Raw genomic sequence first — 17,105 nt, 5'->3', positions numbered from 1 at the left:
CTCAGACTTTTTTTTTTAACCGACTCTTTTTTTTCCTAAACTTAAATTCATTTCAATAGGAAACATTACATCTCTACCAAACTCACAGGTTGGATGTACCCATTCTATTTTAATAACAGACATTAAAGTAAGTCTGTAACTACTAAAATGTTTACACAGTTCAACTCCTTCTAGGAAACACTGTTTCCCACATTAAAGTGTCTCTGATAAAGAAAACTCTAAACCTCACCTTTCTGGGTCCCAAGGATTTTTCTGGGTCTCATAGACCTTGCTCTGTGATGATGCTCTTTGATCGCCAACTTTATTTTGTGGAAATCTATTTCTGGGTTTTTTTCCTACCCCCAGACTGTAAACTCCTTGAAGGCAGGGGTTGTCGTTCATCTTTCAACCCAGTGTCCACTGATGCATAGTAATCATTTATGGATGTTTATTGAGCCAAACTATTAGAAGCTCCTTGGTACCCCTCATCTCTTAGTTCCCATAAGAATATATACCATAAGGCTCTTCATTTGAACTTTGGAAAAAGTAAGTGAGAAAGCCAAGGTCTGCAAGCTCCTGGTGGGGGCGGGGGGTTGAAGGGAGAAGGTGGGAGGAAGACATAAAGAAGGCCTGAGTCAGGCTCAGCTGGAGTCAACTCAACAAATACCATCTGGCTCTGGATTTCCCCTACTCCCGGGGTGCCAAAAACACCTCACCAAGAGGTCCTTCTTGTCTTCTAAGAGGCATTTCATGGCGGTGCAGAATTGCTGAGCATCTGTTTCCCTCAGGTCCTCCAGCAGCTTCTGGGGCTGGTACAGACGCTGCTCCAGGTGGTGTTCCACGGCTGCCTGGATTTGGGGTGTTGAGAAGACACAGTGAGGACAGAACAGGAGCACATGGTCAGCACCACGGCCAGCAGCCCAGCCAGGCCACCTCCTTCCCAGCAGAGCCCACCAGCTGGCAGCTAGCCCTCATGTTTGGTTTGGATGTCTCCAAAATTTTTCATTAGCTGCCAACGTTTCAAAGTCAGGGGATTCCCCACAAAAATCCAGACTTCCAAGTTCTCTTGGAAAACACAAAGATTTGGCAATGCTAGGCGTATCCCCTTCCTGGTGAGAATAGCAGGCCGGGGAGAAGCTCTTCCCCATAATTAAGCTCCTCTTCACCACCCACCCAGCCAGCCGATTTCCCCGTGGCCTGCCTGGTCCCTATAGGTGATTGGGGTTTCAAGTCCAGAGCAGTTGGCCTCTGTCCAGGCAGTTTACCACCCCCCGACTGGCACGGCTCAAACCCTTTCCCACGCCCCAAGCTACCAGCGTAGAAGCAAAATTCAGGCAGCATGAACAAACTCCCTCTTGGCATCCCCTCAGAAGTGAGGAGGAGAGGACAAAAGCGTCTCCTAAAAGAGATTACCTCTGCTGTCTGGGGAATTATTTTCTAAATCTCCGTTAAATAAAAGTGCTCTAGAGAGGCAGCATATTGTGATGGCATGTGCAAAGCTGGGCTCTAGAGCCAGACAACCCATGGGAACATCCCCACATTGCCACCGACTAGCTGTGTGGCCTGGGACAAGTTATTTAACTAGGATTGGTAGATAAAACACAGGATGCCCAGTTAAATTTGAATTGCAGTTAAACAGTGAATAATTTTTCGACATAAGTATGTCCCAAAAATTGCATGGGATATATACTGAAAAAATTATTCATTGTACATCTGCAAATCAAATTGAACCGGGAACACTCTATTTTTTTTTTAAGCAACCTCTACACCCAACGTAGAACTCACACTCACAACCCAAAGATCAAGAGTCACACACTCCACCGACTGAGCCATCCCAGTGCCCCGGGAATACTGTGTTTTTATTTGCTAAACAGGCAACACTACTTTGGGGCCTCAGTTTTCTCAGCTGAAAAATAGACACCGTAGAAACTTACTACGTAGGGTTTTTATGAGGATGAAAGGAGTGTGTGTAAAGTGTTTTCAACAGTGCCTAGCATATAGATCAATAAGTGTCACCCATTATTCCCTATCTTGCATGCGTTGAATAATGATTTACTCAGTGACTCTCCCACTAGAATGAAAGGCCCATGTAGGTAGTAATGTGACTGCCTTGTTCTCTTCTGAGTCTCCAGTGTCTAGAATAATGCCTGGCAGAGATCAGAGGTTAGATAAGTAGATACTGAATGAATAAATAAATTTATACAAAGGAAGAGAGAGAAGATATCTACTAGTCAGGTTAAAATATACACATCTCATGAGAAAACACTGCTGGAGAGAAAAGGGGCAGGCATATTACTTGCCTTTAGGTAGCCACAGACTGATGAAGAGAAGAAAGAAAGCAGATGCCATGAGGCCAACCGCCACCTCCAGGTAATGGGTGTCCTGGTAAAGGGTTAGCAACCAACTCCCTGAATGTAGCTCTCATGTGAATGTTGGTTGATATTTTCATTTTCATTATAAAGTAAATAAAAATTGGAACAATGAAGATGTCAGGACTTCATTCATTCAGATGTCAGAACTTCATTCATTCAGATGTCCCAACTTCATTCGTCAATGACATGACTTCTTTGCTGAGTCGGAGAGTTTTTGAATACTGAAAGAATATCTCCTCAATTTTCTGTGCTATTCACAGTATAATGGTAAAGATACGACATACCACCCTGGGCTGACGGTCATGCTGATGAGGCACATGCTGTCCAGTTTGCCACAGTCCCCGGCAAGCCCTACTGCTCCACAAAAATCTTCATCATCTATTACCATGCCTGCGCTACTGTTTTTCTTACAGTAGAGTTAAAAGGGAAGAAAAATATTTTTTGAACCCATAATCAGGAGACTGATCATTACACCCAAAGAGCCAGTCTCCTGTAATTCTGTTTAGCAAAAGAATCCCACAAGTTTTAGCAGACTAGGTGGCTTCTCAGAAAGGCCTCTCTTCTTACTGCTGACATGTGACTGTGGACTATGAGCCAATGGGATGTGGGCAGGAAGAAGGGGGCAACTTGCAGGTCATGTCCTTAAAGAGAAGATGCTCGCCCTTTGCTTCCTCTTTCCCACTACCCCCTCTCCTGAACTGGAGAATAGATGTGCTATTTCAATCACGTGGGCAACAACTCCCTAGAGGATGACAAAGCAACCAGGTAGAAGGAAGCTGGACCCCTGGATAGTCTTTTGAAAGAGAGCTTCCTCTCTTCTCTGGATCTCCCACCGAGCTCTGAACTGTCTAACAAGAGATAGAGATAAACTACATTGTTTGTGTCCCTGGAATTTGGGGTCTCTTTGTTACAGCAGCCCAGCCTACACCCTAATACACCAAGTCTCCAGCAGAGGCAGAAAGGAGGAAAAACACAAAAGAACTTGTGTCATGTTTCAAAACAACTGGACAGGACACGTTTCCTTGTGGAAGTGAAAACTAGCTCTATACCTTATAGTCCACTTCCCCATCCTACCTGGCCCCTGAGTTTACAACCCTGGAGTGCTGAGAGGGAAATACATGACAGGGATGAGTCTCAGGTACACACCTGCAGGCTGGGGATGGTGAAGGCGACATTCCGTGAATTCAGATAGGCCAGGATTCTGTGAGACAGGTCTGCCGTCCACCCATGGGAGCTTCAGTTGAAGACAGGAGAAGGTCACAATGACAGGTTCCCCTATGATGAGTGGTTCTCCTACTTGCCAAGTGGCCAGGAGACCAGAGTTCAGACAGGATGTGGGGAATGGGCCGGGGATGCTAGGAACCTCTTGTCTGGAGAGGTAGGAGATTTGTTAACCTGGCACAGTGGTGGGGAAGTTCCCCAATCTAAGAATCTTCCAGGATCCCATTCTCTCAAAGACAATTATCAGTTTCTGAGCTGTGTGCAATATTCTAATTCCTGTAACAATCCACTTGGATTAACTACAATCCAAACAAACTGACTTGGAAAGATGTCCTTACTATGCTAAATTTAAAAAGCAGATACAATGTATATCATGAGAGGCTGGAATAGCATAGTTAAGAGTGTGAACTCAAAACCCGAATTCAAACCCTGGCTCTGCCACTTAATTGTGTGGCCTCAGGCAATTTACCGAATTTTCCTGTGCCTCAGTTTCCCTTTCTATGTGATATAGCTAAAAATTGTGAAGATTCTAGTTGTTCACACATGTAAAGTGCTTAAAACAGTACCCAACCACATAGAAAATGCACAATCTCATTCAGAACAGCCAAAAATTGGAAATGACCCAAATGTCCAACAACAAGCAAAAGGTTAAATAAATATCATACGTCCATTCAGTGGAAAGTCACCCATCAATAAAAAAGGAATGAGTTGGACTTCAGCTTCCAGCTATGATGGAGTAACTGGCCGCAGATAAATCTTCCTGCCTTCAACAACTGGAAGGCCTTTATAATCCCATTTTTGTTACTAAATAAGTAGATGGATGAATAAATGAACACAAAAATAGACAGATAGGTAGATAGATAGATAGACAGACAGACAGATTTCAGCCTGAAAGAATATATCCAAAACTATCAACTGGAGTTAGTTACATTAGGAAGAAGAATGTTTATGGGGACTCTTTCACTTTAACATAATTGAGTGCCCTTGTCATGGGCCCCCAAATCCCCATTTTCCCCCTCATAGTATTCATCATATTAGAATTATCTGTTAATATTTGTCTTTCCACAAGACTCTCTAGTGCCCTGCCCCCCATCCCCGTTATCTAACACCATTCTGTATGCAGTATATAACACGACAGGGCAATGGGCCCTGGAGCCCCACTACTGGATACACCCCTCAGCTCCACCACACCTCCCAGCTGCATGACCTTGATTCACCCTCCTTGTGCCTCAGTTTCACTATTCTGTCCAATGGGAAAACAACAGGACCTTCCCTGGGGGATCTGTGAGGATTGGATATGTCTCTATGAAGTGCTAAGAATGGGACTGCTACATAGTAAACACTCAATAAATGTTAGCAGTTGTACCAGAACAGAGAGGAATAAAAGTTTGTGAAACAAATGTATCTGCTTTAAAACACCTGTGCACTGGTTGATGTTTTTTTTGTAATGCATATGTACATACACATTACTTTTTACAATTAACAGACGTCCCTTTAGGAATTTTTTATTATTATTATTTGAGAGTGAGAGAGAGCACAAGAAGGGGGAGAAGCAGAGGGAGAGGGAGAAGCAGGCTCCCCGCTGAGCAAGGAGCCCGACGCAGGACTCAGTCCCAGGACCCTGGGATCATGACCCAAGCCGAAGGCAGACACCTAACCGACTGAGCCACCCAGACGCCACCCCCCCCCCCTTAGGAAGTTTTATCGGACATCTAGCCCATCCTTTCCCCTCCCCTCTAGGGTGGGTTACCTTTGAAACTGTATGAGATCCAGTAATGCTACACGGGAATAAAATAAAAAGACAGCTTTAAAAGAATCATTCCAGAGAGATCACAGGCACATTCTGTCTGAAATTTTTAGAAGCAGCAAAGTGGGGACAGAGGGGGGACATTACCATTCAGATAGCTTCCATCTATTATTTCTTCCTAAAAGGCAAAGAAATAATGTGAACTAAAACATCCAAAAGTTGGCAGTTCCAGTAGAAGAGATTTAGATTAAAAGAAAATGGGATACTCACCGCCATTTTTTGCAACAGTGGATGCAAATCTGTAAGAAAGCCATTGAAGGTATAACTAGAATTGAATTTTGTAATCTTCAGAAATATACATATGGGGCGCCTGGATGGCTCAGTTGGTTGAGCGACTGCCTTCGGCTCAGGTCATGATCCTGGAGTCCCGGGATCGAGTCCCACATCGGACTCCCTGCTCAGCGGGGAGTCTGCTTCTCCCTCTGACCCTCCCCCCTCTCATGCTCTCTCTCTCTCTCTCATTCTCTCTCACAAGTAAATAAATAAAATCCTTAAAAAAAAAAAAAGAAATATACATATGGGTTAGGAAAAGATCCCTCCCCAAAAAAAGTCACTCGTGAAGGAAAAATTTAGTGAATTTTAATTATACCTGTGCTGTTGTGTCCCCAGGGTGAGAAAACCCTGGTTTGAAAACCCTTTTAGAATAATCCTGAAAATCCTACACATATGTGTGCATGCACACACACACTCACATGTATGCACACACCCCGGATACTCTACAGCACCTTGTACCTAAGTTGATCCATCCCACTATCTTCCCTGAGATGTGTGGAAACTATGGCAGATTATTCCTCCCTCAGGACTTACCCTGCCTGGAATCTGGAACTCTATGACTTGCCACGCCATGGCTCAGAAAAAGGAACAGGAAAAGAAAATATGTCCTAGGTTCCTGGGACATCCTCCTGTAGTTAATTCAAGCACAGAAGTGATTCAGGTTTGTATTTTTAAAATATATTTAAGAACATTCAGAAGACTTGGGGCACCTGGGTGGCTCAGCCAGTTAAGCGTCCAACTCTTGATTTCGACTCAGGTCATGATCTCAGGGGGCTGGAATGGAGCCCCGAGTCGGGCTCCACACTCAATGGGGAGTCTGCTTGGAGATTTCTCTCCCTCCCCCTCTGCTCCCTCCCCTAAGCTCTCTCTCTCTCTAAAATAAATAAATCTTTTTTTAAAAAAGAAAGAGAACATTCAGAAGACAAAAGGAAAAAACAAATAGGCCCAGAACCCCTTGAGCTCTTTTTAAAACTACATTTTAAATTCCATGTACTTTGCTCCATCTAAACCCCTGTGCTAGTCAAAGACACAATCATCTCTCTCCTTGATGACAATGGCCTGTTTATGTCCTCACACCTCCTCCTGTTTCCTTAATCCAGCAGAGAGGAGTGATTAGAAGCATGGGCTCTGTTCTATCTGACAAGGGGTTTATATCTAGACTATAAAAAGAACTCTTACAATTCAGTAAGTAGAAGATAGAGGCAAGAAAAGATACAAACTTAAGTTTCATTTTAAACAAAAGAAATGGCCAGTAAACCCATAAAAGATTATCAGCATCATTAGTCATCAGGAACATGCAAATGAAATGCACAATTAGATACCACTACATAGGGGCGCCTGGCTGGCTCATTCGGTAGAGCATGCAACTCCTGATCTCGAGGTCGTAGGTTTGAGCCCCACATTGGGTGTACATACTGCTTAAAAATAAAATCTTAAAAAAAAAAAAAAAAAGGGACACCTGGGTGGCTCAGTCAGTTAAGTGTCTGCCTTCAGCTCAGGTCATGATCCCAGGGTCCTGGGATCAAGACCCACTGAGCAGGAAGCCTGCTTCTCCTTCTCCCTCTGCCCCTTCCCCTGCTCATGCTCACTCTCTCTCTCTGTCAAATAAATAAATAAAATCTTAAAAAAAAAAAAAAGATACCACTACATATACTAGAATGGCTAAAAGTTAAGAAGACTGACAATACCAAGTATTGATGATGATGTGGAGCAAGAAGAACCTCTTTGGAAAACTGTTTGGCAGTGTCTTATACAGTTAAATAGGCAATACTCTATGATCCACAAATTCTACCCCTGGGTATTTATCCAAGAGAAATTAAAACTTACATCCACACAAACACTTGTATAGTTTCATTCATAATAGCCCAAAACCGGAAACAACTCAATTGTCTAGGCAGAGGTGAAAGGCTCAATACGTATCATTCAATGGAACATCACTCATCAATAAAAATAAGTTGGACTTTTGCTTCCAGGTCTCATGGAAGGAGATAAACCCTCCTGCCTTAAATAATTAGAAAACCAACCAAAACAATGAAGCGAAGGCTTCCAGACATTGGACAACAGGTAGCACAAGACGGAGCTTCTAAGAGAAAGGAAACCATTGACATCAAAATATATATTGGTCTCTGCTCTGGGTTCCTGGCACAGAGTTCCCAAAACCTTAGTAAATTCCTACGTGGTAAAAGTACTAGGAGCATCTTTTGTTCCACTGAAGCGACTCTGGGTGGGCTCCTGGTGGGCTCCTGGATGGGGGCTGGTCACCAGAAAAACCAAGCCATTCTTCTCTAGTCCCACCTCCATCCTCCAGAGGAGAGAGAGGGGCTGAAAATGGAGTTAATAATTGATCATGCCTGTGCGACAAAGCCTCCAAAAAATCCCAATAGTACAGGGCTTGGGAGCTTTCAGGTTGGTGAACACATCCACATCAGGAGGGTGACCCACCCCAACTCCACAGGGACAGAAGCTCTGGCACTGGGGACCCTCCCAGACCTTGCCCTATGTATCTCTTCATCTAGCTCTTCATCTGTATCCTTCATCATATCTTCTCATTAACTGGTAAAAGTGTTTCCCTGAGTTCTGTGAGCTGCTCAAGCGAACTGACCAAACCTGAGGAAGAGGTTGTGGGAACCTCAGATTTGTAGCTGTTGGACAGTTGGTGAGGTTCTGACAGGATGCCTGGAGGCCAGCAACGAGGAGGTCGTGGCCAGCTATCGGGAAGGTCAGAGGCCTGTCCTGGCAGCACGCCACGAGAAGCCGGATCAAACCAGCCAGGCCCAAGATGGTGGATGCCATGACAGGAAACCCCTGGCCAAATGAGGAAGTAAAATCACAAAACCCTGCTTGCCACCCCAAGTCATGACTCTTTCACCCCTGAGTTGACAACTGTCAGTAAAGGATAGAAACCCGACCCTCACGACAGGCAGCTGTCTCTTGAGTGTGCTCGGTCTCTCTCTCTCTCTCTCTCTCACTGCTCTCATATCTCGAGAGTGTGCTTTGCACTTTAATAAACTTTCCCGCTCGTGTTAAGTCATCCACCGAGCTGTGGGTCTTTCCTCGAGTTCATTCTCGTGACAGGACCAAGAACCTTCGGTGACTCCTTCGGGTCTGGCTGGGTCGAGGCCCCAGGGCCTGGGGTCTCCCTAAGTTCACCTGGCAACACAGCCACCTCACACAGAAGTTGTGGGCAACCTGAAGACCTACTGTGTGGAAACCTGGAGACCTACTACTCGCTGCCTGGAGTTTGCTTCCTTGAAACGGCTCCTAGTGTGGGAATGGTGGGCACCGTGCACATTCCAAGGACAGGGGAGGGGATGAGGAGCCTCCGATTACCAGGCGCCAGCTCACGGGTGCACCCGACAGTCCTGTGATCTCTCAAATGACCTCCCCCAACAAGGGGTCACCAAACCACAACCCAAATTCTAACAAGCCGCCTGGTTTTCTGGGGCTCACAAGCTATTTTTTAATTTTTTATTTTATTTTTTTTTAAGATTTTATTTATTTATTTGACAGAAAGAGACACAGCGAGAGAGGGAGCACAGCAGGGGGAGTGGGAGAGGGAGAAGCAGGCTTCCCGCTGAGCAGGGAGCCCGATGCGGGGCCGGGGCCCGATCCCAGGACCCTGGGATCATGACCCGAGCCGAAGGCAGACGCCCAACGAATGAGCCACCCCGGTGCCCCTCACAAGCTATTTTTTTAAATAGTTTAAAAAAAAAAAAGCAGTATCTCTCAACACATGGAAATTTCATGTACGAAATTTATATGTTAGTGTCCATAGCAAAGTTGTAAGGGAATCGGGCCAGGCCCGTTCATGCCAGTATCATCTGTGGCTGTTTCCGAGCTTCAGTGGCAGGGCTGAGTCAGTGCAACAGAGATCAGTGTGGTCTACAAAGCCGAAAATATTTCTTCTCTGTTCCTTTGCTGAAAAAGTTCGCCAAGCGACACATGTACATATTTACAGAAGAAATGTGGTGTTTGAGAGATGGCTTCAAAATAATAGGGGAGGAGGGAGGTGGGAGGTGAGGATGGGTTTGCCAGTGGAAGCTGAGTGGTGAGCACATGAGGCTCATTATACTCTTATGTCTGCTTTTGTATGTGTTTGAAATTCTGCACATAAATGATTTTTAAAAGAAAAAGCAACGGAAGAGACTGTTTTTTTAGTGAGAGAGGGTGGAGAGATGAGGGGGAAAGGAGACGGAAGCTGCCAGGAGGGGAGGAACTGGGGGGGGAAACAGGTGGGGATGGGTCCTTCAGGTCAAGTGGAAGGAGGGGGGAACCCTTCAAAATCTGTTTATGGGTCAAATCAGATGAAAACTGGGGGCTGCCCTTTTTGCTTCACCTGACTCTCGGGCAGCCCACACCCCAATGATGGGATACTACCCTCTTGGGGTATTAACAGGAACTTGAAGGGAACCCCCATCATGCCCACCCACGGTTTCCTGAGATTATTTTATAGGCGCCCCTGTATTCTTTCTTATAGATTTCCCTGGTATTGTCTAGCTTGTCAAGCAAATGGATCCTCTAACCCACAAGGGGACTTCCACAACCAGCTTTGCAAACAATTATGCTCATTTTACTGCCCAGGGCAAAAACAAACTGAAACTTTTGAAACCTACAAACACCAAAAGGCACACATTCCAACAGGTTTTGAGGGAAGGGGATCCCAAAGCCCTTTGTAGACACGCTCTGCCCCACCAATCCCCCCCCCCGCCCCAGCTGGTACATTCAACTCTCATAATAACTCTCACTGGGTTGGGGGTCTTTTGGGCTTTAGGCGAAACTTTGGCCCTTTTTTCTTCCCTTCCCTTTGGTCAGCTGCCCTGGGGCATTGGCCTCATTCATAATTCTCCAGTTTCCCAGACAATGAGGCTTCTTGTGCTTTATTGCCAGGGTCTCCCTATTAACTCAACGGAGAGGTATAGGATTACTGAAACAGATGCCCAGCTTTCTGCTGCATATAATGTCTTCATTCCAAGGAAACCCCAGAGCATCACCAGTATGGGATTTGGTTTTAATTAAAAGCCCTTTGGGTCACTCTCTTTCAGGAGATTGGCCCAAAAGGATTGAATGGACTGTGCAGGCAATAATGATTCGGGGGGTTGACTGTTGTCTCCATGGGCCCCTCTCCCTCCCCACCAAAGGCTCCCCACTGCAGGCTGGCAGAAATCAAGCAGGCTAGGGGCTGCTTTGGTGGAACCTAAAATGCAAACAGCAACAATAACCACAAACCAGAAATGAACACGGTTTCCTCAGCAATGGGGAGCGAGCATTTGGATGAGCAGGGAGACCAACCACCCTGGTCTCCTGGGCCTGAGGGGTTCTCCTGGGACACGCAGTTCACTTTTAAAACAGGAAAAGTCACAGGCAAACCAGGATAAGTTGGTCACCCTACGGATGAGAGACATTTCATCCTCTATGAAACTTGGTGAAATGCTGGGGGTTTTTCCCCAACGCTGACACACCCCATCCCCGACAGAAACCAACAATTCACAATTACATGGAGTTTTACTGTCTGTAAAGCAGCTCTGTTTAAGGTCTGCAACATGGACCCACATTTATGGGCCATCCAGATACCAACCTGGAGATTTCTGCCCCCCCCCAAATTACAATACAATTTTCATTGCTATCAATGTGAAGTGGGCTAACTGGTCTGGCTTGTAGAATACCAGGCTGATTGAACTGGATTTGGTGTTGGAATGGCCAGGCTCACGGTGGGTACAGAAGTCAAAGAAGTGGTTACTTTCTGGACTAGAGGCATGGAGGCCTGAGCTCCTGCCCCAGCCCCTCCCTTGATGGGAAGACTCTAGACAGTCATTCCCCTTCCTTTCTTTTGATCTCAGGAGAGCAAAATGGAAGGCTTGGGATTCTGTGATAAAAGGAGAGGAAGAAAGTTCTCACTGAGCATCTCCCTTGTGCTGGCATCATGCCAGGCCATCCCTTCATTTATTCTCTCCATCAGCCCCAGGCTTTTCTCCACTGGGTTTCACAGATGAGTTCTGTGGGCACATGAGGTCACACAGCAAGCAAATGAACAGCACGCAAATGACAGAAAGGGGGTCCCAATGCAGGGCTGCCTGGCTCCATAGTAGTCCTAATTCCAGGAACCACTGAATGAGAGAGAACGAAGCATATGCCCCTCTACATACACTGTCTCACTGAATCCTTGCGGAACCCTTTTTCTTTTTTTTAAGATTTTATTTATTTGTCAGAGAGAACGCGAGCAAACACAAGCAGGGGTTGCAGCTGGCAGAGGGGGAAGCAGGCAGAGGGAGGGGCAGGAACCCAATGCGGGACTTGATCCCAGCACCCTGGGGTCATGACATGAGCTGAAGGCAGACACTTAGCCTACTGAACCACCCAGGCACCCCAAACCTTTGAGGCAAATATTACCATTACTGCTACTTCAGAGAGGAGGAAACAGGTTCCAAGAAGTCAAATGACCAGCCCAAGGTCACACAGCTACTGAGTGGAAGGGCTGTTCCCAAACCCAGAGCCAAGAGATCCAAAGCGTTGACCAGCTTTGCTCCCCAGCCTCCCTGCTGACCACCTGGAACCTCAAACTCCAGGTGGCCGGAGCTGTCTCAAGGATAGGAGCCCCGCTTTAATTTGGACCCACCCAATTTGTGCTCTTGAACATAGTCCTTAAACTCTCTGGGCTTGCATTTCCTCCTCTGTACAATGGGGACGGCAACAGTAGCTTCCTCACCAAGACTCTGTAAACATTTTTCAAGTTCATGAATTTATCCAGTGCGCAGTCGGTGCTGAATTTGCTTTACCTACACTTGCCCATTTCTTGCTCACAACAGCTATGAGGTAAAATACGGAAAATATGTAAAGAATTTGCCTTGTATATTAAATAGGTAAACGCCTAACCGACTGAGCCTTCAGCTCAGGTCATGATCACGGGATCCTGGGATTGAGCCCCGCAGGAGCCTGCTTCTCCCTCTCCCTGCTGCTCCCCTTGCTTGTACTCTCTCTCAAATAAATAAATAAAATTAAAAAAGAAAACAGGTAAAGAACGGAGCCCAGCACTGGCACACAGAATCACTCGATGAACAGTAGCTATTATTACTGATGCTATTGTTTTTACGGCTATTACTACAAATGTTGCCATCACTGCTGTTCTTGTTACTACTATTAAGTGGGTTCGAAGCCCCTTCCTGGAAGTTTGTGCACACTCTCTCTCCCATGGACGCCCCCACCCCCAAGAGCCCTTAAAGCTGCGGCTGCCCTCGGCCCACTCTCCTTTCTGTCTCCACTGCTGCCCCCGCCCCATGAACCCCTCGGTCCCCTTCCCTGGGGAGGCCCCGCGGCGCCCCCCCCAGCCCGCGCAAGCCCCCTGCGCTCGGTCCCGCGTGGTCCTCCGCCCGGGGACCGCCGCGCGCGCCTCACCTGCGGTGCCGCTGGGCCGCTCTGAGTCCCGCGCGCAGGGGGGCGCGGGGCGGGGCCACAGGGCTCACCCGGGGCGGCCGGAGCGGCGGGGGCGGTGCCAGCCTGCGTGGCGCGACCTCCTCCCTGCTGGGTTCGAGTGGAAACCCCGCACAGAGAGCCCGGGGCGGGCCGAGGGGGGTGTCGCAGAACCCAGCGTGCCAGACGCAGACGCACAGAATGCACGCCGCCTGGCCCCTCTCTGAGATTGCGGCCGGCCAGGGAGGATGAAGAGGTGAAGACAGAGACACCACGTGCAACGTAGGGACTTTATTTGATCCGGATGCAAACAGACTGTTAAAAAATTATGACAGTTGGAGCAGTGTGGTCACTGGATAGGCAAAGGTTAAGTTTTTTAGGTGTGAGCATTGTAATGTGGTTCTCTTAAAAGTCCTTCTCTTTTGTAGATATATGTCTGCAAAACTGAAACATGATGTCTGGGATTTGCTTGGCAATAAAGGGGCCCTGAAGTGGCAGGAGCCTAGGTGAAACAAGATTGGGCCATGCGTGGATAATCGTTGAAACCAGTGAAGAGGGGTAATTATTACCTTTTTTCCTTTTTAAGGGCTTGGGATTTTTCCATAATGAAAGTTTTTTTTTAATAATAAGAACTGTGAATATGTTCAGACTGGTTGGTCCGTAAATGTGACCTGACTTATCTGAAGGGAAAAAGAAAAATTCCTCCCAAGTTAAAAAAGGCTCGTGCACCAAAATATTTACTGCCCCAGCATTAAGTATATACACACACAGCAAGTGGTGGTAGAAAAAGACCCAGTGTAAGTGTACACCAATAAAGAAATGGTTACATCAAGTGTGATACAGCAACTCTATGGGTTCCATAGCCATTAAAATGGGCATTGTAACAAAGACCATGTAATAGTAACACAAGGAAATGATTTTAGAACCCAAAAATTAAATATTAAGTAATTAATAAAAAATTGCACTTTTATTAAAACTGGAAGGGAGTCGATTGAAGTGTTATGGTTTGGGATTATGGATAACTTTTACCTCTTTTCTAGTGAAAATAGAATTGTCAATTCTAGAGATTTCCTTGCAATCCTTAATATTTAACAAAACACATCTCAGTACCTGAACTTTTTAAAAATAGCTAAAATGCCTAAAGCCGACATTATTTTGTCAGTGGCAAAATTAGAGATTCTCTTCAGAAATGACCACCTAGGGGCGCCTGGGTGGCTCAGTCTTTAACCGTCTGCCTTCGCCTCGGGTCATGATCCCCGGGTGCTGGAATCGAGCCCCGCATCGGGCTCCCTGCTCTGCGGGAAGCCTGCTTCTCCCTCTCCCACTCTCCTTGCTTGTGTTCCCTCTCTCGCTGTGTCTCTCTCTGTCAAATAAATAAAATCTTTTTTTTAAAGATTTTATTTATTTATTCGACAGAGAGAGACAGCCAAAGAGAACACGGCAGGGGGAGTGGGAGAGAGAGAAGCAGGCTTCCCGCAGAGCAGGGAGCCCGATGCCGGGCTCGATCCCAGGACCCTGGGCCCGAGCCGAAGGCAGACGCTTAACGACTGAGCCACCCAGGCGCCCCTCAAATAAATAAAATCTAAAAAAAAAAAAAAATAGCCACCTGTACTGTTCTGTTGCTCATCTGGTCAATATTTATATAATACTAGTGTTTAGTGTTCTCAAAAAAAAAAAATTTCTTTTATCCCCAGCTCTTGGTTTAATCCTTTAAACAAGAAGCTCACTCTCAAGCCTTAAATGATGGGAAATGTCTTTCATCCTTTGTCAAGTTTTGATTTAGAAAACAGGTGTCGGGGCACCTGGGTGGCTCAGTCGTTAAGCGTCTGCCTTCGGCTCAGGTCATGATCCCAGGGTCCTGGGATCGAGCCCATTGGGCTCCCCGCTCTGCGGGAAGCCTGCTTCTCCCTCTCCCACTCCCCCTGCTTGTGTTCCCTCTCTCGCTGTGTCTCTCTGTCAAACAAATAAAATCTTTAAAAAAAAGAAAAAGAAAACAGGTGTCTATGAGTTTCACATGATTCATCCTGGAAGGATAAGAGTATCTTTTCATTTTTATATTTTTTAATATTAAAAGTTTATAAATATGTGGGGGGGTACATACGTGTGCAGAAAAAGTCTGAAAGGGCATATACTAAAATGTTAATACTGGTTCTCTCAGGGTTGTAGGCTAGGTGAAGTTTATTTGCACTTTCTTCTTTTCACCTATGTGTATTTCCACTTTGTCTGTAACAAACATGTTACTTAAAATGCAAAAGCCAGTAGGGCTTTATGATCAGTCACAGCCACCTTATAAATAATAAAAACAAAGTGGCAGGGGTGCCTGGCTGGCTTAGTTGGTAAAGCATGTGATTCTTGACCTTGGGGTTGTGAGTTCAAGCCTCATGTTGGGTATAGAGCTTACATTAAAAAAATAAAAATTAACTTTTTAAAACTAAAAAAAAAAGTGGCAAAATCAAGTGTAGGAAAACCTGTTTTGTTCTGCTGAGTATAAAAAGGACTGCCAATGTATTCTGAACCACCTCAACTCTACCATTTGAAAAATGTTGAGAGTTCAAGGGTATTTAAAACCAATATTCTGAAAACAAAACACAATATTCTGTGTTGACTTCTAAACAGGCTATAAGAAAACAACATTCGGGCATTGTACCTGCTCTTAATTATTTTCCAGAACTTAAGAAGTGCAGATGTATAAGGCATTCCAATTTTACATGATCATTTATTTGGGGGGGAATCCTTTCATTTTTGCATATATTCAAAATGATTTTTAAATGGTCTTGTAACAAAAATACTGGTTTTTAGTTCATGAGACTACAGCATACTGACTCCAAAATCCAGAGGGAAATCTTAAGTTCTAGTTATGTAACAGGACTCTCCTAATTCTCCAAAAGTATAAAATGTCATAGCCAAAAAGAAGTACTTTGGTATCAGCACAGATTCCAATTCAGTGATAACAATATAGTGAGTCACAAAGCACAAATTACTAGTAAATGAAACCCAATGGCATATAAGTTGTGCTATAAAGACAAATCATAGGGAATTCAAATCAAACCCACAATGAGTTAACACCCACATCCATTAGGATGGCTACTATGAAGAAAAACAGAAAAGAACAAGCATTTGGAAGAATGTGGAGAAATCGGAACACCCTTGTGCAGTGTTAGGAGTGTAAATGGTGCAATGGAAAACAGTATGGCAATTCCTAAAAAAAGTAAACAGGGAATTCCCATATGACCCAGCAGTTCCACTTCTGAGCATATACTCAAAAGAAGTGAAAGCACTTCTCTTGACAAGCACTGAGTGATATACGGAGCTGCTGAATCACTATATTGTACACCTGAAACTAATATAACTCTATATGCTAACTATGCTGAAATTTAAAAAAATTTTAAAAAGGGGGTGCCTGGGTGGCTCAGTCATTAAGCATCTGCCTTCGGCTCAGGTCATGATCCCAGAGTCCTGGGATCAAGCCCCACATCGGGCTCCCTGCTCCGTGGGAAGCCTGCTTCTCCCTCTCCCACTCCCCCTGCTTGCGTTCCCTCTCTCGCTATATCTGTCAAATAAATAAATATTTTTTAAAGGAAAGAAATTTTGACCCATGCTACCACGTGGCTGAACCTTGAGAACGTTATGCTGAGTGAAGTAACCCCGTCACAAAAGGACAAATGCTGTATGATTCCACATACATGAGGAACCTAAAGTAGTCAAATGAATAGAAAACAGAATGGTGGCTTCCAGGGGCTAAGAGGAAGGGGGAATGGGAAGTCGTTAATGGGCACGGAGTTTCAGTTTTACGAGATGAATAGTTCTAAAGATAGACGGTGATGGTTGCACAGTATGAATGTACTAAATACCACTGAACTGTACACCTAAAGATGACTAAGGGTAAATTTAGTATGTGTATTTTGCTGCAACTTAAAAAAATTGGAAGATAAATAATGGGGTCATGTCAGAGAACACTATTTACTTATTTGAGAGCAACAGAGAGAGCACAAGCAGGGTGAAGGGCAGAGGGAGAAGCAGACTTCCCGCTGAGCAGGGAGCCTGATGCG

General features: G+C 45.3%; 1 protein-coding gene across 6 annotated transcripts in view; it reads right to left on the bottom strand.

The window, feature by feature from the left end:
- The window catches only part of OTOA (otoancorin), a 68,087-nt gene extending 54,994 nt beyond the window's left edge, over positions 1–13,093 (bottom strand). Inside the window, exons 1-7 of one of the 6 annotated variants that reach the window (XR_012376788.1) lie at positions 13,042–13,093; positions 6,187–6,281; positions 5,590–5,618; positions 5,467–5,497; positions 5,323–5,350; positions 3,498–3,585; positions 696–827 (exon numbers count right to left, since the gene is read on the bottom strand). Coding sequence is in view for 5 of the 6 variants with exons in the window: in XM_025855397.2 (XP_025711182.1) it covers positions 696–827; positions 3,498–3,585; positions 5,323–5,350; positions 5,467–5,497; positions 5,590–5,618; positions 6,187–6,277 (399 nt within the window). In the remaining variant the exon portion in view is untranslated. Of the gene's footprint in view, positions 1–695; positions 828–2,638; positions 2,857–3,497; positions 3,586–5,322; positions 5,351–5,466; positions 5,498–5,589; positions 5,619–6,186; positions 6,282–13,041 lie in introns of those variants that run through there. The other 5 variants (XM_025855397.2, XM_073887988.1, XM_025855393.2 and 2 more) reach the window with 5 other exon arrangements.
- Positions 13,094–17,105: the final 4,012 nt, after the last annotated feature.

Source organism: Callorhinus ursinus, unplaced genomic scaffold, assembly GCF_003265705.2.
Source record: "Callorhinus ursinus isolate GAN/ISIS: 27379988/994484 unplaced genomic scaffold, GSC_fseal_2.0 scaffold85, whole genome shotgun sequence".
Classification (NCBI taxonomy): Eukaryota; Metazoa; Chordata; class Mammalia; order Carnivora; family Otariidae; genus Callorhinus; species Callorhinus ursinus.
Note: the sequence above shows the minus strand (reverse complement) of the source record. Positions and strands in the feature narration are given on the sequence as shown.